The sequence below is a fragment of the Anopheles moucheti genome, chromosome 3, assembly GCF_943734755.1.
Source record: "Anopheles moucheti chromosome 3, idAnoMoucSN_F20_07, whole genome shotgun sequence".
NCBI lineage: Eukaryota > Metazoa > Arthropoda > Insecta > Diptera > Culicidae > Anopheles > Anopheles moucheti.
This window is the reverse complement of record NC_069141.1, coordinates 9,653,531-9,675,872: the sequence shown is the minus strand read 5'-3', so window position 1 is coordinate 9,675,872 and position 22,342 is coordinate 9,653,531. Positions and strand designations below refer to the sequence as shown.

The following is a 22,342-nucleotide window of genomic DNA, read 5'->3' as shown; positions in this document are numbered from 1 at the left end:
TCAAATCAATAAACCTTTTGAGGTGGCTCGGTTCCCTCCTTCCCTCCCTTACGAATGCTTCGTCTCTGTTGGTGCTGTTGTTGTTTCAATCAGTGAATAGTTGCGGAAGATTAGGTTCAATTAAATTATAGGCTTGGTGCGTTCCGTGCGCCGAACGGGATCACTTTTGATGGGCATTCGATACGATGGGGTTCGAAAAACAAAGGATTGGGTACGAGCTCAAAAAGCAGTCATGGTAGAAGGCTGCGTACACCCATCCACCCCGGGCACGGCGCACTGCGCAGAGGACCCAATGCAAAGCGTTCGGCAAGCTCACCCTCCAGATCGATCGATCGTCTTTAGTTGGCGTTGGGCCCAGGCTTCAAGATGGATCAATTAGGTGGCTCCCAGAAAAGACACCCTTGGGTGGGGGTAGGGGGTGGGGTTGGTAGAAGAGAGTCACACGGTTGGGTTTTAAAAGTTCCGAAACCGTAAAAGCACTGCCCGCGGTACTGACTGTAAGTCCATAAAACAGGGACTTAAATCAAAACCGTGAATTGGTCCCGGACGCGATGATCGGTCAGGCGCCCTCGGCATGAATCTTCGGTAGCTTCACGGCACGGGACCCCGAAACAACCACGGGCCCATGTGGACAGGGCCCAGCAGGGAGGGAGGGAGGGAGTGTTTCTGTATGCTTAAGCAAGAACGATGGCGAGATGTTGGTGGCAAACGTACGTGAGCAATAGAACCATCATTGACCGATGGATCCGTGCGCGAACGACGTGAAACGAAACAACAACCAACCAACAACAAAACTAAGAACAACCCCAAAAAGGAAAACCCAAACACAACAAGCGCCCAGAAGAGATAAAGAGCGACAAAGAGTTAGCGTCTGTGTGTGCGTGTGTGGGAAAAAAACAGGAGACAACGGCAAGGTGGAAAAGGGAAGCGATCGCACAGGAACAACGAATAACCACTTCAACCGAATAAAATCGAATAATCAAAACATTGTAAGTATCTAATTTGGATGATGAAGGCAAAATGAAACATAAAACAACGATTTTTAATGCCTCATTATAAGTTGTATCAGCGTTTTGTTTGATGAAGCGAGCGATCAACCCCACCGGTCCCCGGCCTGCAGCAATGGGAGGAGGGGATGATGAGGGATGGTCAAAGCAAGCAGGTTGATGGTAGGCAAGAATTGATGAACGAGAGAGAACGTAAAGCCAGAACGTCAGTGCGCATGCGCTCGTACCGATGGGGAGAAATGGGGACGAATGCAACCAGGGGATGGACCGGTACGGTGGAACACCACGCTTGCGTCGTCCCCGGAACAGTCAGCGAATGCACGGACCAAGAGATCAAGAACCGCGTGAGGTCGCCCAATGTGAAAGAGATCGATACGGACAAAAAGGGGATGAAACGCGGGCAAGACAGAGACCGTGAAGGAGCACCGTGTTGAGTAAACTGGATGGAGGTGGGAATGGGCAGGCTGCCGGGAGCTATAGGCAATCATGGGGAGGGAGGGGAGAAGTAGGGGTGGGGGGATGTTGCGAATGAATATATCTGGCAGACCGCTCACTGTACGGGCCGGTGCAAACAGACAGCGAGGAAGCTTTTTTTTGTCCCAACAAAACTGAACTAGTAGAGGGAGAGAGAGAAAGAGAGGGAAAGAAAGGAACCAAAAAAGAGCCTCCTGCTACCACTAACCGCAAGCGACGAACCTCCCACCCCGTCCCGAGCCGAGCCATGGAATCAAAGAACCTCCACAGCGGTAGACCGCCAGGCGGCTCCATTATTGTAGGTATTGCGCGATTCTCTGCGGCGCTTCGAATCGATTCGAAAACACAGGCCGAAGCGGAGCGGAAGCGGAACATGAAGGCCGGCACCCGGCATACGGGGTGCTTCGTTCTTTTCCACCCACCACCTTTCATCCGACCGGACCCACCCTGTGCACGGTGCTGTCCCGTGCCCGAAGAACGAAGGAGTTGAAGGGCGGTAACGATAAAATAACTATATTTTCTGAATTCTTTTACGTCGTCATAAAATCGGGCCCGCCACTGCAGCTTCCCGTTTGATGCTGCACGGGGATCCATTATGGGGCTCTCAGATCGCTAGAAGCGATCCGACAGAAAATTGGAGGCGCTGGTAGTTGGTTTATTTTTTTTTTTTGTTCCTTGGTTCAATCTCCGCAGGTTTTGGGCTACAGCTCATTTAATCATGCGAAGCGGGCGAAGTATTTGCACACTCACCACCGGTCGATTGCTCACTAACGGAACGACAAAATCTTCCTCCCTCTTTGGGTAAGTGCCTGGGAGCTGGCAGACATGCAGGGGGATACAAGGGGATGAGGTGAGTAAGATGACGGTTTCGCTTGTGCCAACATACTGACGGCGTGCGGGGTCGATCATCAGCTAGTAAACGTTTCGCCCTGTGATCCATGTAGGCAACCAACTCGAATAGGGAGTCCCTAACAAGACGCAATAACTTTTCTTTCTCTCTCTCTCTCTCTCTCTCTCTCTCTCTCTCTCTCCCTCTCTCTCTTTCTCTATCTCTCTCTCTCTCTCTTTTTCTCTCTGTTTGATGTAACGATCTTCTAGGTTATGCCTGCCATTTCTGGCTTACTAGGCTTAATATTACCACGTAGCCGGATAGTTAATCCTTGCTACGGAGGATAGGTCCTGATGGGATTTTGGAACAGTCCTGTCGGGTGAAGACCACCCCCTTGTGCCTCTTCAAAATAACCTTTGGAAAGAGTATTTACTTTCGAAGGAAATATGCTGATCGGATTAGAAACCTTCGTGATGTGATATATCACTACATTACTTCATATGACTCTGTGTTAGATGTATCAGCCAAAATACCGTAGTTTCAATTGACCCTTCTTTCATTTAAATTCATTTTAATTTAATTAACATTTAAATTCTGCTCGACATACTGTCAACGTTTTGATAGATGTCTTCGCAACCGGAAAATCGTCATTGGTTTCCTGTAAAGCACTATTTTGAGAGAATATGATACTGCACTTGATGCAGTATTTAAACACTCTTAGTCAGCCAGCCAGATGTTGTCAGATATCGTCAGAATTCACATCTAGCACTGAGTGGCTACTTCATTGAAGAAAATTGATTTACACATTGATATTCCCTTAGACTCTCAGTACATACAAAAAAGCTTAGGAATCTTTGTGAACCTTCGCCATCCAGTATGTTAGTGTATCTCGAAGGCTACTTTCGACTTCTAAGGAAAAAGTCAGAATTCCTTTGGAAACAATGTTATCGCGTCGGATAGGCGCATCAGGTAAATCTTCTTTAGCAATTGTTTCTTATAAAATACGCTCACAAACTATAAAGGAGCCTTTAGGAACACTAAATCTGTCGGGTATCTTAAAATCCGTAGAGATCTTCGTCTTTATTAAGAGACAAATTGAGTAGGAATTTGTGCATTATTGTGCGACAATTATACACCATCAAAAAGTGATGGTTAATCATTTATAAAAAGTGGCCTAAAAATGTTCATAAAACTAATTTCTTAAAATATAAATTTCTTTCTGAACCATTTTCAAAACTCATTTACAAACGCTGCTAACCATCCACAAACACGGACCACCATCGACGCAGGCAGGCAACACTGAACCAGCGGGACATTCAATTCCAAACTAGACCCCCCCTCTTCTTTCATACGGAACGTTCTAAAAACCTGTTGAAAATCGTTCCAAAACTCACCGCACACCGGTCACTAAGCAGCCGCGGACACATGGCATCGTAATTTTTATTGCATAAATTAACCCTCTTTAACTCGGAAACTTCCACCACTAACAAAGCGATCAAAATCTGCACATCCGATACCGTTGATAAATCATAAATTATTTTCAGCAGCAAAAGCACACACTAAGCCTCCAACCGTGCTCGGATGCTTTTCGGGGAGCGGTTCGTTTTGCAACGTTGTGTCCGGGTGGGGCTAAAGAAAAAGGGGGTAAGGAAAAGCACGAACGGAATGGAACACAAAAATGCTACAAAAACCAACATCGTTTCGGTATCGCTATGTGATCTCTGATCGCTTTTGCAGTTTTGAAATCGACCTCAAATCTATGTCCGTGTTCGGGCGAAACCCCGAACGGTGGTATCCTTGCGTTTTGTAGACACACTCACCGAATGGATGCGATCTTCATCAAGTCCTAGCCGCAAGCGATATCGATGAACACGGTACGATCTACCGTACATTCCGGTGTATGTTGGCGAAAACGATAAAGGAAAAATCTCGCTTTACGAGCCCATTATGTGCCGGTGTCTTGCGAAAGGACCTCCGGAACATTTTCCTGCCGGCGTCGGGGTTTTTTTTCCTTTCTTTCTTATTGCTCGTTCTTATATTCAACAAACCTGCACCCACTCCGCTCCCCGCGATCGTGCCGAACCGCCGCGCCCAAAGCAATATACCGTCGTGGCCTGCCGGGATGCATCGGATGTAACAAAACGACGAAATTCCGTACCGAACGAGATGGCAAGAACCGGTGGGAAAAGGCAATACACGAGAACATATAACATCATCTTATTAACGTGTTTGGATAGGTTTATTTTCCGCTCTTCTCGGTCCGATGTTCCCGTTCCGTTCTGGCTCGCTTGGGGCTGCTTTCGGGGGAGCACCACAATTTTCCTCTTTTTCACTGGAGGCTACGTTCGTTGTGTGAGTCCAGGCAGCCGGTTAGTTTGTAGCACCCGTTCCTGTAGGTCTCGGGATCTTCGGTTTCTGTTGGCCACCAACAAAAAAAAAACATTACCCACCGTCGATGTTGATTCGTTGATACTTTGATCGTGAGCTACCATATGCACCGATCAAGAGCCACCGCGATCGGCCAGAGAGATGTAGTAACCGGGAGGCCGCCTCTTTACAGCAGTAGTGAAAAATCGTTCTTAATGGAAGTGCACCACGGTCTCGGCGGAACGGATCCTCTGCATGTGGAGGCCGATTTCCCAGGAATTGGTTAAAACCGCACACACACACACGCGCGCACGCAAACAAACAAAACGAAACATAAAAAAACGGTTCCACCGACAGAATGCTGGCGTGATTGCGATTCGGTTATTTGGCGGTTATGTGGACATGCCCATTGTGTATGCGTCTGTGGGGTGTGCTTGTTATTTTCGTGCCTTGTACACAACGATGGTGGCCCACAGCTTTGCATCGTTAGACTGAATGGCGTACTGGGTGCGTTTCGACTCCTCCAGGGCCAGGCGTTTCTTCCAACCGCCCAGCCCGCCCTCTGAGTTGGCGTGATCGGAACGATTAATTTCCTGCGATTGTGAATCGCCAGTATAGAACACTGGGCTTGCGACTGGCTGGGTTTGCGCTCTCACGGCAAAAAAGGAAACACTGCTGTTAAGACTGGATGCTTACGATTTTGTTTTATTTTTATTCCTTTTTATATATTTCATTAAGTTTCTTTTTCACATATTTTGAGTATTTTTTGTTCTGTTCTTATGGAGAGGATTTTAAGCACCTCCGTAAGGTTTAGATCGTGTGTGGCATCGATCGATAGTATGCATTTATACAATAGAATATATGAACCACTTCGATAGGTTCTCACAATTTAGAGAAGTTTTTAATAACAACATGCAAAAAATTACAGGGTTTTCTAATTTAATTGCTAAAATTCCACCCAGTGCTAGATTTGTTGCTAAAATTAAATTAGAATAATCAATGGTAGATATGGTATCTTTCTTGAGCTTCGGGATCCAAGGCTCCCGATTAGATAGATGCATGAGTCGAGTAGAGTTGGTGCAGATTCAAGATCCAGAATTTGGAATTCCTCATCTCCTTCAATACGTTTCAGTCCAACTTGACAATCAATTTAGAAAAGGCATTAATTCTAATCTTGATCTATAACTGAGTCTATCAGATATCAGATATTCCTGCGATCTTAGTATTCAAGCTCAGATCTGATCTGGATCGGTTGTGATCTTGAGATCTGATAAGTCTATATTCCTAAGATATTCCTGAAATCTTGGCCTTAAATTCAGATATGATCTCAGAAATTTCAAGCATTTTAGCTCTTGAATACACAGTGTGTCCCTCCTTAACGGATTGTTGTTATCGCTTAGTACAAAGTTCTGGTAATTCAACATTTTTCTCAACAACAAACAATAGTGAATAAGTGGAAAAACACCAAACTTTCTCTTCGAATGAAATAAAAAGTCATACGTCAACAATTCTCCCTTCAGAGAACTAACCATAAATACTTGCACTTGCTACGTCACCTGCTCGGTACGTGATTACAAACATACACTTGCAAGAAAAAAAAGGGCAACAACAGACCACACAGCGTCACTTCGATTCGCGCTGCGTACGATTCCTTCCTGTCCGGTTGCCTGTTTGCTACTACCCAGCTGATAGTTCCTCCTAGTAACAAGACAGTGGAGTGTAGCGGCAGAAGGAAAAAAAACACACAAACAGTACGGCAAACAACAATCGTACCGCCGACCAGAACGATCGATCGATCACACCCGTTTTCGAAAACAACCACCCAATCGACGCCCGGCCGTCTCAATCATTCGCGGGTCACGTTCCGCACCGTTCGAACGCAAAGTGTATTGCCGCGATTGCGTCGCAAATCGATCGGCCCCGCAACCGCAACCACCTGCTAAATCATCATTTATCCTGCGCGCGCTGAGTGTGTGTGTTGTGTTGTGAGAGTGCCGCAACCGCATTGCGTTTCTTGCTTTGCCCGCCACAGCCCCAGGATTATATGGTGAACACACCAAGGTGTGTTCGGTGAGCAGCTTGGGACGAGATTTTGCATTCCTAATTATTTAAACACGGACCACTTTGCTTATCCACTTTCCAACATCCGGGCCTCAGATAAGCCGCCCGTGCCACATGACGCTTGCCGATTCATTTTGCGTGCGATCGGTGTGTGTGATCGATGATCTTCGCACCCTTATTTGCGGGGAAAATTGATCGTTCGATTATTCGCGCGAGTTTGGACAACGGTTCCACTCACTTGCTTCGTGGAATCAATGTGCTGGAAGCAATTAATCGATAATTCCCATGCCATACTCGCACACGCGCACAACAATCCGTCCTCTTTTCTATAATCACAGTCATTTAGAATTTTAAATATCAGTTATTTTTAGTACCACACCATTAATGAGTTAATTATAAAAAAAAAACTGAGCCCCCGTACCCATACCCCTGGATTTGATTAGTACGGATTTCGATTAGATATTAGACGCGAAAGCACGAGCTCGGCCGGACTCGAAACTCGATCGCACTGCCACGGTGGCGTAAAGTAATTAAGCGCATACTGGCAATTACATTTTGCCACCTCGGTAGACAACTTTCAGGGCATTTGATTGCAGTCGATTAATAGATTCCGTGGTGTGTGATACCATGATACCACCTGGAAAAGGCAAGGGCACCAAACTAACTCACCCCTAATGTACAGCGCGTGTACGAACGCTGATCACCAACGTTACAGGGGTTTCCAGTGCAACTGATAAAGTTTGAGCCATTTGTGAAACTATTTCAACTAGAACATGGACATGGTTTTGAGAACGTTATGAAATGCTTCCCGTTATATGGAACTACTGCAAGCTGAGGTAATTTAAGTTCAAACTGAAAGCCTTTTAACTGAGTGGCGTGATAAAGTCTAGAATGAAATATTAAGAGTTCCAGTAATTGGAGAGAATTCGAGATCATCCAAAGGCATTCTAGTTCAACTTGAAAAGTATCAAGTAATGTCTGACACTTTTCCATTTTAATTGGAAAACCCTGTAATTAACGTACAATTGCTCAAATGCTACTGTAGAAATTCCCATTCAATCGGAAAGGATTGTTGGAGAATTTCTTGTCAATAACGCTCAATATAAATTGTTGTCCAACTATGTTTATCAAGTCGAACCAAAACTTCCTTTGACGATTTACCGGCACGATGAAAATTGTTTTCAAACTTCCTCCAGTACGTGCTCTCGACTGTGCAGCGTAATTGTTCAACTTAATCACGCAACCAGAAGTTACTGACACACATCCGCCAAGCGCCATCATGGCTGCGTGCGTACGAGCAATGTCGAGGTTAACGCAAGTCCAAGCCTGCATTACGCAATTGGGCCAACCAATATTTCCCCAGCAAAACAGTTTAGATTATTTAGAAACGTTGAGCAGAAATTAAACCATCAACAATCAGCCCTCCCAGATCGCGTAGGGCGATCGGGGTTGATAAAGGGTTTATTTTTCTTTCATTTCGGGTGCCTGTAAGGAAGAGTGTGTAGAAATGTGTCAGATCCGTTCTTTTGCTTGCAGATCATCAGAGAACAAATGACGATTCGGGTTGGTATAAGGTGCACCGGAACGCGAAACCACACAAAACCGGGGCCCCCCAAAATTACAATCATTGTTCTCGGACGGTTGCAGCGGGATGAGATTGAGATGATACGCCGTTGTAGTTCGGGTGTATACGTTTGTCTTCCCCGGGACATAATGATGTACCCGTGGGGTTTTGCTCCGTTCGGCCCGCTCACAGGTGGCCTTTGACGTTTGAGGCTGACCAAGCCGCAACCCGAGCGCTGCCACAGTTCAACGGAATTCCCGAAACAAAGGGAACATTTTTCACAAATATGTCTGAATGGTGTGTGTGCGTGTGTGGTTTTTTTTTCTTTTGCCGTCCAGACGATCTTATAAGGGCTGCGTTTTGTGCACATATAAGCGATTTTTTTTTGGCGGTGTAAGGAATTGCCCCCTTTTTTTGGAGCTCCAGTTGGGTGGTCTTCCGTTTGTACCACAGCCGCTTATGCGATTCCGTTTTCGGCCACTAACGGTGTTCCACTAGCAGAGGTAGACTGTGAGGAGCTAAGGATTCTAAAGCATTCTAGCAAAGGCCTTCAAGATGCAGGGAGAAATTAAAGGCTCAGAGGATAGAACCTCTTGGCTGAGGTGCATCAAACAATTAAGTGCGAAGCAGTTCACAATTGGAGATTAAATCTAAGTATAAAGATAAATCATACAATCACTTACCATTGTAACACCACGAGCAAAGAATTTCTTTCCATTCGCTAACAAATACAATCAATCATTGGTACGGTTTGAATTTCTTACAAATTTATTCCTCAATTACACGCTTCCGTTTTCGTAAAATAAATACGTTTCCTTCCGGTTACAGGTACAGTTATAATATACAAAAATTTACACACACAAAAAATCATATTCAAACACATTGTAGCCGGTGCCCTAAACGGTAATAGTGTTCATCCCAGCCCAGGACGCATCGGAAAAAGTTTCGGGGTGGTGGTTTTTTGTTTCATTTCTTCTCTTGCGGAACTTTATAAAAGCTGCCCAAACAAAGTACACAAAAGCAAATCCAAAGACCAGCAACAACAACGACCAAAAAATACTCGCACACGAATGCATCCCCTATTTACCGCCATTTGCCAATAAATAGCGTTACGCTGTGTGTGGTGTGTGTTTGCCTGTGCACTTTAGACAATCGACCTGATGTGAACAAGCTCACTCGAGATGAGACATGTTGGGACTTCAAACGCACGATTATCGATTTTGTTTTTTCTCTTGGGTAAGGATTACTCGATGGTCCAAGGTTTTCTATTTTTGCAGCTGTTCCAAACGTCCAAAACCGCATCGCTACGCAAGTAAGTTTAATGCACTATTTATCTCACTATATAGTTCCTGTTACTTTATACATACACACACGCGCGCGCGCACTCTGGAAGACCTCTGGCTTCCCCCTGGTGAAAACGGCCCAACAACGGCAACTCTGTATCGCTCCCATCCCCGTCCGGTTTGGCTGCCTATCTGACTTCCTATCGAATAAATATGTACAAAGAAAGAGCCCCCGTTGCTGAAGTCTCCTGCCACTAACACCTATGCCACAGCACTAGTTTCCCAGCCTATTCCCACGCAGGCTCCTGAACAATTACTGCCTACCGTACCGCATGGACGGACAATACCGCGCCTCCTCGCAAACAGCTGATATAGGGTTTATTTTGATTGTTTCGATATTTTACTTTCATTTTTGATTAGTTTTATGTTGTTTTCCTCCCCTCCCTCTGTTTAATATGCTCTTGTTTATGGCTTGATCTACGACTTGATGTCTACCGCGCGCGCACACACTCACACACAAATCCCCGCGCCAGTCCGCGAGCTTGCAGCATCGCGGACGAATGGCATACTACTATATGGTACATCTGGTTTTTATGCTTTTCGGCTACAATTCCTACTCCATACGCATCTGTATGCTAACATTCCTCCCCTATTTTTTTCTTCTTAGTACGTTCGAACGTTATACACAAAACAAAAAATAAGATTTAAAGTAATAATTAAACAAACAGTAGCGGCCCTGCCGATTCCTATGGTCATCCGTGAGCTATACATCCTCATCTTCATGCTGCCCCAATAATTCCGTCCTGGTCTGTTTTCTCACAGAAAACCTACCCTGTTCCTCACCACTTCACTGATAGTGCTTCACCGGCAGCCACAACCGACGACCGTCATGTCCTGGTAGTTTTTCAACACCACCTTGTTCTGCTCGTTCAGATACAGCATCGAGATGGAGGACAGCTGCGTCGGTACGCAGCACGCCTTCGGTGCGAGCGTCGGATTGTAGGAGTTGACCAGCGTCTGCACGATCGCGTGATTCGTCGTGTTCAGGTGGTCCGCTATCGGGAAGCGGCAGTCACCCTGGCAGAAGTACGCCTCATACCCGGGCGGTGCCACAATCCAATCGTTCCAGCCCACATCGCTAAAGTCGACGTACAGTGGCTTCCGCTGGCAGAGTTCGTTTTTCCGCCGACTGCTGCGTTTGGCGGACGCGCGCCGTGCCCGGTTCGCGCTACTGATCGCGTCCCGTATCGGTCGCTGCTTGTGCCGACCGTCGTCGGTGTACGTGAACAGTAGCGGCTGCTTCTGCACCCAGGTATCGTGCCGCTCGGCCACATTCCGCCGCAACCGGACGTGCTCGTGGACCGGGGCGGCCGGGACGCTGCGGCGCTGCCGACTGTGGGGGGCGGCACCACGCCCGCGGCTAGTCACCTGCACGAAGAGGCCGTGGTTTTTGCGCGGTTGCCTGAGCCACCGTTCCACGGCCGGCATCACATCGAAGCTGGCCGTGCCGGACTCGTTAACGGCGAGCGTTTTCGTGTCGACCAGCAGGAAGGTGGGCGCCCGCTTACCTTTCACGCCCGGCCGGACAATGTCGTACACGAGTACCGTGTAGTGGAGCGGTGGTCTTGCAAGTGGCCGACCGCTCTTGTGTGCGATACCGTCGCGCGTAAGCGTGAGCTCCGCGGCCCGCAGCTTCTCGCCTCTCGGGATACTCGTTACGTTGAACAGTAGCCGAAAGCGATGATGGTGCTGGAACCGCTCGTCTATGTGACTTTCTGTGGAGAATAACAGGAGAGAAAACCATTTTGTTGTATTATTTACTCAAGCTTGAATGCATTTTGGTCCCTCAATTTAGTAGAATTTCTTACAAGTACCTCAAGGTCTGTAACCCATCACATCCCACATTGGTCATCTTCAGAAGATGAGATATTTAAAGACATCAAAAATTGCCAAGATCACCAGAACATTCCATGTCTATAGAATTTTTTGATTACGATCATTTATGTGAGTTTTTACACTCATGAGTAGACTATCCAAATATGTAAAGAAATCCTTGAAGATTGGGTAACCCTCCAACCAGAAAACCTTGAAGATTGGTGAATCCGCCAAGATTCTTGAATTCTTATAGCTTCGAAGGAATTCTACAGATACAAGAACTGCTGTGGTACTGGTACTGGTCTAACCGCACCCAAGTAAAGACCCAAATATCTCCTGACATTCATGAATTTTTGGGGATGCGAGAGACTTTGAAGATTTCTGAGTCTTTGAGAAGCATCTTTGATGAGTCATATTTCTTTAGAATAGATATTTAGAGTCTTTCATTCAAGGTCTACAAATTGAAAATATTTTCTAGTGAGAAAATTTTATTGAGCTCCGCAGCAATACTTTGTTTCTTCACAAATAAATCATTTTAAAATATGCGATGTTTCCGAGGAGAACCCTGCTGGCATGAACCAAGTGCTCATAATTTCTCACCCACTAGATGAATAAACAATTCCCGTACCTGTCATTTCCCACCTGGACGAACTCAGCACAATAATCCCGATCGTCTCGCTCCCCCTCTTCCTACCAAGAAATAACAAAACATCGGTCTATTCCACTCCGCGGCTTAATATTCGTCCAGACAGAAACCAGAACAGCAAGGAATCGCTCGGCAACACGCTTCCAAACAATAACACTTCTCCGATTTTAATCGATTTGCTCGAAAAACCCCATTAGCGAATTTGAACAATCAGCATTACCGCCACCGGAACATGGAACATACTACGCATCGTTCGATTTCGCAATCGCGTCCGTACGACGATCGACCGATGATCATCATTGTCGGGGCCGCGGGGTTTTCTCTTTGCTCTGTTTGCGATTTGCCGAAAATTGCGCCTCGCGGTACACACTCGCTTTAATTGCCCCGATCGGGGCGCGTCCCGCACAGCTCACTAAACGCTGGTCCGAAAGAGGGGTCTCTGCTAATATTTCCACGTACGTGTTTGTTTACAAGCGGCGTGATACTACTTCTAAACTCCAGGTCGGTCCGGGTTTTGGGCGGAAGGGCGCAAAAGGGATTTTGCGTAACTTTTCCCCCGCTTTCGGATAAACACAGCGACCGACTGCAGCCGAGAGTCGGCGGCAATAAAACACATCCACGCCGGAGCCGGAGGAAAGGTCAACCGGGACTGCTGCTGGACGACGGTCTGGCACAATCCCCTCGCAACGAGGTGTTGATAGACGAGATCTCTCCTTGAACCCACCCAGCTGGGCACAGAACGCGCGCTTCCCCGGCTCGTTTTATACACCGCGAGGTAGTTTACGTTCGTTTACTCGTGTGCAAAATTTACCGATAATTTTACGCACGCTATTCTTACGGCACACGAGCAAGCCGAGGAAATTTCCCGGGGGGGGGTGTGGGATGCGTGGAAAACTGAGCGCCCTAGAACGCTCTTCGCGTGTTCGCTGACTACGCGCGTTAATCGTTTTTCTTTTCTTTTCGGGAGGGATGGGGAAGATTTTATGTAAACAGTTGCGCGCCGAATTACACAAACAACGCGCGCTTCTTTATTGCAATCGCATTTCCAGGTAATGCAATCAAGTGCACCAGCGGCTACCGCTTAGATCGACATCCTGTTCCAAGCACTCGCTGGAGATTTCGAAGATTTTGCTTTATTTTTGCTCTCCTACCTGTTTGTGTTTCAACGGTTAATTGCGTTTTAAATGTCTCAAGAGCAAGATCTTTAGAGTAAAGTGACTTGGTAAGAGGCAAAGTGTAGTTCAAGACATTGTCAAACTCTAACGCCACCTTTTAATAGTAAGTCTCCATATTATTGCCGTAATAGCAAAACTCCATGTTGCCTCAGAAGTCTTCACTCTGGCAGTGGAACTACTTTTAAATCGTTTACACCAGCCAGCCGTTAGCTTTGCAATTAATTGAATATAAAGAAAAACAAGTTCATTCTGCCAGTACACCGTCAGAAAGCAGGTCTCTTGGTGCGAAACGATCGTTACCGATGGTGTAGCAATGCGATCGTCGCTGCCACCATCACTGCACTAGCTCATGTGCATTTACCGGTTTGCGTTTTTCTAACGTCGACATACGAGCCTTCGGAACGGCTTCCTATATCTACAGTGTAGTTCCCGCTAAAGAACCCCTCACTAGACTCAGAGTACGTACCTTCGTGCGTGAAACTTCGCACCGTGTTGGCGTTGCGCGTGTTGAGTCCTTCCTTTGGTACACTGACGGAGTCGACCAGATCGTGGCCCATGATCTGCGCGTACAGCTGCTTCATCGCCTCCGGTATCACCACCTTAGATCTATCGATTTTTGGTCGATTAGGAAACCCGAACAGGCTCAAGAGATTCTTCTCTATCTCGACTAGTGTTTTAGGATCGGGCCTGCCGGAGCTGTCACCGTCGTCCACAACGTCCGGCTCACTGTCACCGATCTCGTTATCCAGCTCCGGCTCCGCTAGCTCTTCCTCCACCGTCTCGCCGACCACCGCCATCCCGGCGACGTACTCCTCGTACTCGTTGGTATCACTGCTGCTTACACTACTGCTGCCAGCCTGCGCCGCCGTCCCACCTATCCGCGGTTCCGGCGCTCCCCCGGTGGAATCGGCATCGCCCTGGCGCGGTGGCTGATTGTAGTGGCTGGTGATGTGGTGCGATTGCTCCGCACCGAGCCCGATCACCGCGGTCACTTTCGTGCGCGACACTCCGCTGCTGTCGGTGCTGGCGACTTTCATGGCACCGTGCGAAATCGCCAACACCGCGAACACGTAGAACCATGCGTGCATGGTCGTGGGAAGTAGTCTGCAAACGAAACCGAAACGAAACCAAAATCTATTAGTACCGGCCACATTCACTCGCGTACGGTCGGCGGCTGACTGTGACAACCGTTTCGCCTGCTCCTCCCTAATAAAATCCCCTGCGATTGCAATTGCGATTGCGATTAGTCAACAACGGTGGGGGGTGGAAGGACAAGACACTGGAAAGATAGCCGGGGCACCAACCAACCACCAGCAGACGCCACGTTCGAGCGATGTCGATGTGCGAGCGCCGCCAAGAGGAAGCTGATAATTAAAGTAAATGTTTTCAAAAACAACAACCCGTACCGTGCCGTTGGGGACTGGGGAGGTCGAGGGGAGTCGGGAAGATGAGGGGATGCAAGATTCTCGGGCAAAGATTGGGACAGACCGGGTGGCGACTGCTCGGTTATTGGCTTGCATCATGAAGCTAAAGCATAGCGAAACGCAACCGCGACGTGCGGCATCATTTCTTCCTTGCCGAGCGTAAATTTTCACTCCTCCACAGCGTGTTTCGGGCCTTTGCGTTGCAGTTCTTCTGCCGTTTAAAGGTCGTGAGCATCGGAGACCGTTCGAGGTATAGAATTCTTCACCTTCACACATGATGCATTTACAGCACACAACCATAAAAACACCTTCAAGTCGCCCACTTCAACACGGCAAAGACTGTCCACGGTACAGGTGGCAGATCGTGCTACTCTGCCTAGCCTTCCGAAGGCTGTCCGTGGTGTGTCTAGGGTGGATAGCATAGCAGGACGCATCCTTCTGATCCGATCCCGATGCTTGTGATGCGGGTGTGTGCAGCAAAAAAAGGACACAACCAGAGTGATTCTCAAGTGCCTCCTGTTTATGAGCGACGGGGCGATAGATTCCAGTCTTGCGGAGGACCTTTTTTCGTCCCTCTCATCGGCAGGAACGGCTTTCGCACGCACCCCTCCCGGTCCCAGGCAGGCAGCGGGAAACCGAAACCGGACCGGAGGCGATTGCAGGCGATTACAGGAAGAATCCCCTTGAGCTGGCAGCGTTTTACTACCTCGCACACTCAAGTGGGCAACCGGTTACCGTTGCCAGGGGCTTACGCACGGAGGACAACAACATCGATTGTTCTACACAATGCTGGGCGGGGAAGTGAAGAATGTGTTTCGTTATTTGTGTTGCGCGTCCCTTGCGTTTTTGTCCTTGGGCTACCGCACTCGAGCGCTGCCACACCCTCGGTGTCGATGCCTGCGAGTCCAAACTGCGGCAACAGGTACATCTCGCCGGTGCTCTGTTAGCATGGATGGGGTTTTTCCCGGTCCCACGTCCATTTATGCCCAGTCGAACGGGCACACCACGGAGAGGTGGGCCCTGCACCGTAGCTGAATGTGGGATGGATTTGGTAATTTCCATACCCTTTATCAATGGGGAGCACCTGCAACCGAACGGTAGGCCTGGGTAGACGCACCCCGGCTGCCCCGGGTAGTGAGCCTTCGAACGCCGTTAGGCTATTTCTGGGAGGGGGCGTTAAAGGGGCATAAAACACGCATGCAAGATTGCTCTATCGCATCAGCGTGCACGGCCCGGCAGCAACAGCACGCGCGTATGCGCCGCCACAAGTAGGTCACACGGCGAAGAAGAAATTGCAGCTAATCTCATCGCTCCGGCCCAAACCCGATCGGCAATGCCACCGCAGTGCGAATGCGAATTGGCAATGCCAAGTGCGTCAACAGTAAGGAAAAAAACACACACCCGACTGCTGAGCGGTTCACGACGGGCACGGGCGTTTAGAATTCAACTGCAATGATAAAGTCGCCTTTCGTCCACCACCTTTCGATCGTATTTCCACCTTTTTTAACGCCTCTTTTCGCACTTGCGGTTGCCGGTTGGTCGCGGGACGCAATACCTGTAGCGTGTCGCAGCAGCAACAACAACGAGAAATGATCGCCAAATGGCAGCTCGATCCGCATCACGCCCTAAGGGCCGGGAGAGTTACGAGTTACGCGCCACACATGGACTACCTCCCGCAACTTCGAACACTGGCACTGGCCTGAACTCCTTCTCTGGCTCTACAGGTTTTGCTATTTTTAGCTCATACTGGCGAAAAAAAACGCAAACAAACGAACCAGCAGCGAATCAACAGGAAAAATGAAGCGTATCTCGCAAATCCCACAGAGGAAAAAGAGCCCCCTCGTAATCACGTAACACGCAGAATTATTAATCGCATTTGAATAATAATTGTCCGCAACCTTCATCACAGCGTTGGAGCAGCAAAAAAAAACGAACTGATCTACATACTTCCCCTCCGCTGCTTTCGGAAGCACACGGGGGGGTCCTGGGTTTGGCTCGAATCGGTTTGAGCCGGAAAGGACGACTACGGATTTTAATCTCCCACCTAGCGTCATCGTGCTACAGCTCAGCGAGCCCCGGTTTGTTCGTCCAATTTCTGGGCTGTACAGTTTTGCGCATGTGTCAGAGACAGAGACCAATCCGTCCTCCAAGCACCAAGCCGCTCTCTAAGACAAGTCGCCAGGACCTTTATCCCGAAACAATAGAGCACAGGTTGACATAAAAGCATTAAAGTGTGGGTTTTATGGTGTTGATTGCCTAACACGTTCGGTTAGGCCGTTTAACACCCAAAGGGGCTATTAAGGGCGAAACCTTCGTGGCGTCAGTAAGGCGCACCGATCAAGACGCCAGTCTGCCTGTGTTTGCGGGATTCGCTGCCGAGTTCTTTGTTTCCCGGTCGGCCCAAGCCCAAGCAGCAAAATGCAGCGACACTGCACGAAGTGCCTTCCAAACAACGGCTCGCTTTAATTTTAATTAATCAATGAAGCACAACAACATTGTACCACTATTTCGTTGGTGATTTGCTGTGCGCATCCCTGCTGGTTGTTGGTGCAGTTGCGAGCAGCGTTGCGAGTTGGGCCGGGTACTTCGTTGACCCCGTTGCGGCAGATAGTGAACGGGGGCCAGATAAAGCCACGTCAACCACGTCCTTCCAGAGTATTGCTCTGATTTATGTCGCTCGTCGACTAAAACATCGTCGGCTTAATTCTCACGGCCTCTACATGCACATCATGCTCTGTCCTGTGCGCTTCGGGTCAACACCAATTAGGTAAGCGGTTTCCGCCGGTATTATATCGCGCGATACAATCACGGACCAACGTTTGTGTCGCATCTTTTCATTTCTGAGGGTTTTTCCGAGAAAATCATAACGCGATGATTTAGCGACGGAGATGATCTTGATCCCCCTGCCAGTGGCCAACTGCTTACCTTCTTCTGGTGTGGCGTCTGGTCGTTACTTGCTGTGTGATCGGTACGCCGTGTGTCCTCGCACCGGCCCGTACCCGTCCGAGGCCGCGCGTTTCGCTGCGGCCGCAAGGACACGCAGCCGCATGCGCACGCAGCCGTTCCCGCGTCATGTACACCGAGCCGCCGGAACGGACCCGGGAAACCTTCGCTGGCGCCGTTGGATGCGAAACTGGAAGGAAACCGGACCGGAAAAGCTGGCCGGACGTTTCTTTGTTGCTGTTGTTGTTGTTTGGTGTGCGTTCGAAGGGGTGCTGCGTTTGGAAGGTCGCTTCGCTTCGTTCGCGTAGCGAGTGAACTACTGCCGGCTGTAACACGGTCCGGTATGGCCCTGGTGGCCCTGCACGCCGCTCTGGCACTGTGTCGTGACGAGCCCTGGACTGCACTGAAGATGGGCGTTTGAATGTTTTCTGCTCACTGGCCAATCACCGGCACAAAGCATTATTTCACTAAAAATCCGCCTGGAATATTTGCTACCAGTCACTCGACTTTCACATCGAACGCTCCGCTGCAACTTCACACCGGACAGGATCGCTCGCAGTACGGGTTTCCTGCCCTTTTCCTTTTTCTTCACTCCACTTCTTCTCTTCGCTTCCCAGCACTTTCTGTACGTGTGTTTGGATGTGTTTGTGTGTGTGTGTGCCTGTTTGTGTATTTATGTTTGGGTGTGGATGTATATGTTTTACTTGTGATTTTTAATTTTCTTCACTTGCCCAGGCCCGTGTCTGCCTGTTTCGCTGTGATGTCCAAAGGACTCTACCTGCCCAAAACGCGACCCTTTCAGGCCCGAGCTTTCGTGCACTTTTCCTTTCCTTCCCACCGCCAGGGAACTTGCTTTCCTGGGCAAAGGCTAGATGAGGTCCCCCTTCTCAAATCCCGGGGCTTTGTTGGCTGCACAATCACAAAAATCTGTCCACTGGTCCCCGCACTGGAGTTGCACGAAAGTTGCTCGATCACTTTTTTTTTCGTTGCTGTGTCGCCCACGCACGTCTTGCGGTTGCACTTCTTCGCGATTGCACTTTCGATCGCGAGGGGTGGCGCGCACGAACAGGGGGTGGAAACAAAAGCTAACAAGAAGGTAAATTATTTGCGTTCCAGTCGTGCCCGTTACATTCCAATCTCTTGTCGCTCCCGCTAGCAAGTGGTACACTTATTTATTTTTTTTCGCCTCCTCCTGTCACACACTGGCACAACGCCTGGCACTGCTCCAGATTTACGCGATCTCAAACGCGACATGCACACATCGATCACTTGTTGTAACGCACCTCACGCTCAAATTCACACTATTGCTTTCCAGTCGGCTGGGGGGGAAATCAGTAAACAATTTGTTTCTTAGTTGATCAAGAATAAGCCAAAAGCTGGCGTTCTCTTCCGCTCACTAATCGCACAGCACTACAAAAGCGCGACTGTGCGCTAAAATACGGTACGTCGACGTCGTCACAACCGAGGCAGCTTCACAAAATTTTAACCATCTCGCGACAGCATCTCGAACACGAATGAATGAACGCGAGACCAAAGTTCGACCATCCAGGTCGGATGAACGCACCGAATGAACGAGGATGAACGCGTGGAATGGGCGTGGCCATGGTGTGCGTTCGGTTCAGTGCGCGAGAAAACAAAAACGGAATGAGAGGAAGCAGAACAAAACCAAAAGAAAACCGATCGACCAAGAGAGGATCAAGACGTTTGAAAGACGTTTGATGTTCGAAATGACAGTTGGACGCACAGATCGGAGTGCTGACAGTGTGCTTCGCCGTCCCACAGGAAGCAAGTGTAGCTTTTATGTAATACGCTCGGGACGTTAAGTTTACATTTTAAAGTAGCTCTTGGAGGAGAGAAAAAAATAAAACAACTTTACAAGCGGAGTGCTAGTTGTTGACCTCCCCGGGTGTTGGCGGGTGCATATATACATCCAGTAGTTCTATAGCGGGTTGTCGGATCGGATTGTGGTTATCCTTGAGAATCAAACCGCACTGTGCCACAATGATTGGTGTACGATCGTCACGGAAACTGCTGCACCATCCCAGTTACACAAACTCTTTCTCTCTCTCTCCCTTTTTACCACCAACCGGGTTCAGTAAGAAATATTGAGGAAATCATATTTTCATTAACAGTTATTTACACTCCAACAAATCGTGAAGATTTATGTTAAACTGTGTGTAAACTTTCATCTCTGCCCTCGCGGGAGCAATCGATCGATCGATCTCCTTACACCCATCTCACCCCCAACCCCTAACACCCTACCATCCCCCCCTCCCCTTTCACCCCCGCAACATTACCCCCGGCATCCAGCAGTTACACTTACCATCTTGCGCATGCAAGGGTGAGAGTGAGAGAATATTTATGAGAACGATTTGTAAACACCGCGCACGCTGGAGAAGAAGTAAAAAAACACAGCGCTTCGCATCGCATGCACGCGTGTCGGGGCGCACTTGTCGTACTGCAGAGGCCGGCGCGATGAACGGCGCGAGCACGAACGCTAAAACGATCGCTATAGCGATCGTTGGCTCGGGATAGACTGATTGACGCGAACGCGCTCAATCCACGCACCCGTTGGCCTTGTGGCGGGTGTGCTCCGCGCGCGTCCGTGGCGTGGCGGTCGGCAAAACGGCCACAGCCAAACGGCTAATGCCAAAAACCGGCACACTCAAAGCGCATTCGCTCCGGGGCGGGCAGCAAAACGCAAAGCAATTGCATGTCATTTTCACTTCCGAATTATTTATTACGCCCCGGGCAACAAAAAACGGAAACGCGGCTCTGCTAACGACCGGTTCCAAGCGCACCGCGAAGACTTCTGACAAGCTTCGGCCAACGGTGCGCGGCACTTGATGCGCTGGTTTTCTTTTTTGGCCGGGGCCCCGGGGATTGATGCTCTGTGAAGTGAAATTTATCTGTTATTTAGATCGAATGAATTATATTTAATCAAACAATTAATAAATTATCACCGAGCACCGTGCCGCCGAAGTCCGCGCTTTGCCAGAAGCGGCAATCTTCCCGGCCCGCACTGGTCATGGACGACCTCATGTTTACTTCTTAACACCTTCCCGGGCGCGATCGAGCGATCCGTTTTGTAGGAACGGACAGCTTGCCAGAGTGCCGCGATGCATGCCGTGGCTAGGTTCGGTTGTGTAATCTGGGCCACCGTCTATCGTGGAAGGGTGAGTATTTCTTCCATCACTGCACGTCCGTCACTGTCCATCCGGGCGGAACAATCGGCCAGACCAGATTAAGCAGATATGTGCATTCAATCCCTGCCGTAGCAAAAACCCGTTTCCTACCCGGAGCTGCCTTCGGAGCCCGTGAGCCCAAAACTGAATTCCTGGGGAATTCCAACATCTTCATGAACGACCTGGAGTTCCTGGGCTCTGGTTCACATTTTAATGATGTTAGAAACAACAAAACCCAAATGAGGTTATTATTTTTTTCACACCTCCTTCAGAATGTGCCCAAAAGGATGTTTAGCTTCCGGTGGTGGTGGGATATTCCCAGTGCTTCGTGAATGAACGCACGAATGTTAGAAATATGTAAATCCTTGGAGAGCATCTGGGAAATCCCCAAACTACCGCTCTCGAGCCGTTATTTCGTTTGAGCACTAAAAGTACCTGCAGATCGTACATTCTGGAAGTGTTAATTCGCAATGTTATGGAGCTTTGAAAACTGTTCAACAAACTGGACATTATAATATAATGAACATATCTCACAATCTCTTCCTTACTTTCAAGGCACACTAGAAAGATGCCACGAAGAATAGTAAGATCCCAATGGTGCTCATATTAACAAGACATCATAATCCACATTGGTCCTTGCAAACGACACTTGACCAACAGTTCGACGCTGTCAACTGCTTGCTAACAGCCTTTCAAACTTTGTCCACCACTCCACTAACCACCTTCGCGGACCTTTGCAATGCCGAGAGGTTAGCCATCCGATTGCCTTTTAGCCATCGAAACAAGGAAATGATTCTAGCGCAACCGAAAGGTCAGTAATCTAACACCCCTGAAATGAGACAGCACGGTCCGTGTCGGTGTCGCAAAAAGTTACCCCCAAACGCACCCTCAGCACCGCTTTTGGGTTCGATGCAAAGCACTGCTTCGATACGATACAATGTAATCATCCGTACAGGGTGTCTTTCGTCCTTCTGGTTACCCAACACCGTGGATCGGGTTTCATGTTACACCCGCTGTTGTCCGTAGCCTCCGGACACCCAGACCCACTGACTGATAGCACCAGTACAGTTTCGCTGATGAACGATTCCCAAACCATTCCATCGCCGGTGCGCGGTGGCGGATCGGGCCGGCCCCAATCAACACGTTCTCCATCCTGTCCGACTTCGGCTCCAGGGAAACAAGTTATCTGACAGGCTTTTATGAGCGCCCGTTCCAGCGCCCTGATTGCTTCGTCTTGTACCTCCCAAAAGTCTCTCGAGTAGGCCCCGCGGACAGAGTGTGTGTTTTATTATTACTGAGGAGTATTTTTTTTATTTTCAACCCACAGTGAGCGGCCGTGTGAATGTACCGAATAGAAGCACAACCTTCGCGGGCAAGCGTCGAAGGACGCACAGCATAATGACCAGACACTCTGGCACTGTGTCGCTCACCGGAGGGGGAGGGTGATGGAGTTCTACGATCTACGATATCCATCAACTTTACCAGACGCAGAGTTGCTCCAGCACACCG

At 48.7% G+C, this 22,342-nt stretch overlaps 1 protein-coding gene across 1 annotated transcript; it reads right to left on the bottom strand.

Annotated features, from left to right (window-relative positions):
• Positions 1 to 9,047: 9,047 nt before the first annotated feature.
• LOC128305749 (protein decapentaplegic) lies at positions 9,048 to 18,810 on the bottom strand. The gene is made up of 3 exons (XM_053043343.1): positions 17,631 to 18,810; positions 13,748 to 14,385; positions 9,048 to 11,360 (listed from the first exon to the last, which is right to left on the bottom strand). The coding sequence occupies exons 1-3, from the start codon at positions 17,777 to 17,779 to the stop codon at positions 10,447 to 10,449; spliced, it is 1,701 nt and encodes a 566-aa protein (XP_052899303.1). The 5' UTR covers positions 17,780 to 18,810; the 3' UTR covers positions 9,048 to 10,446.
• Positions 18,811 to 22,342: the final 3,532 nt, after the last annotated feature.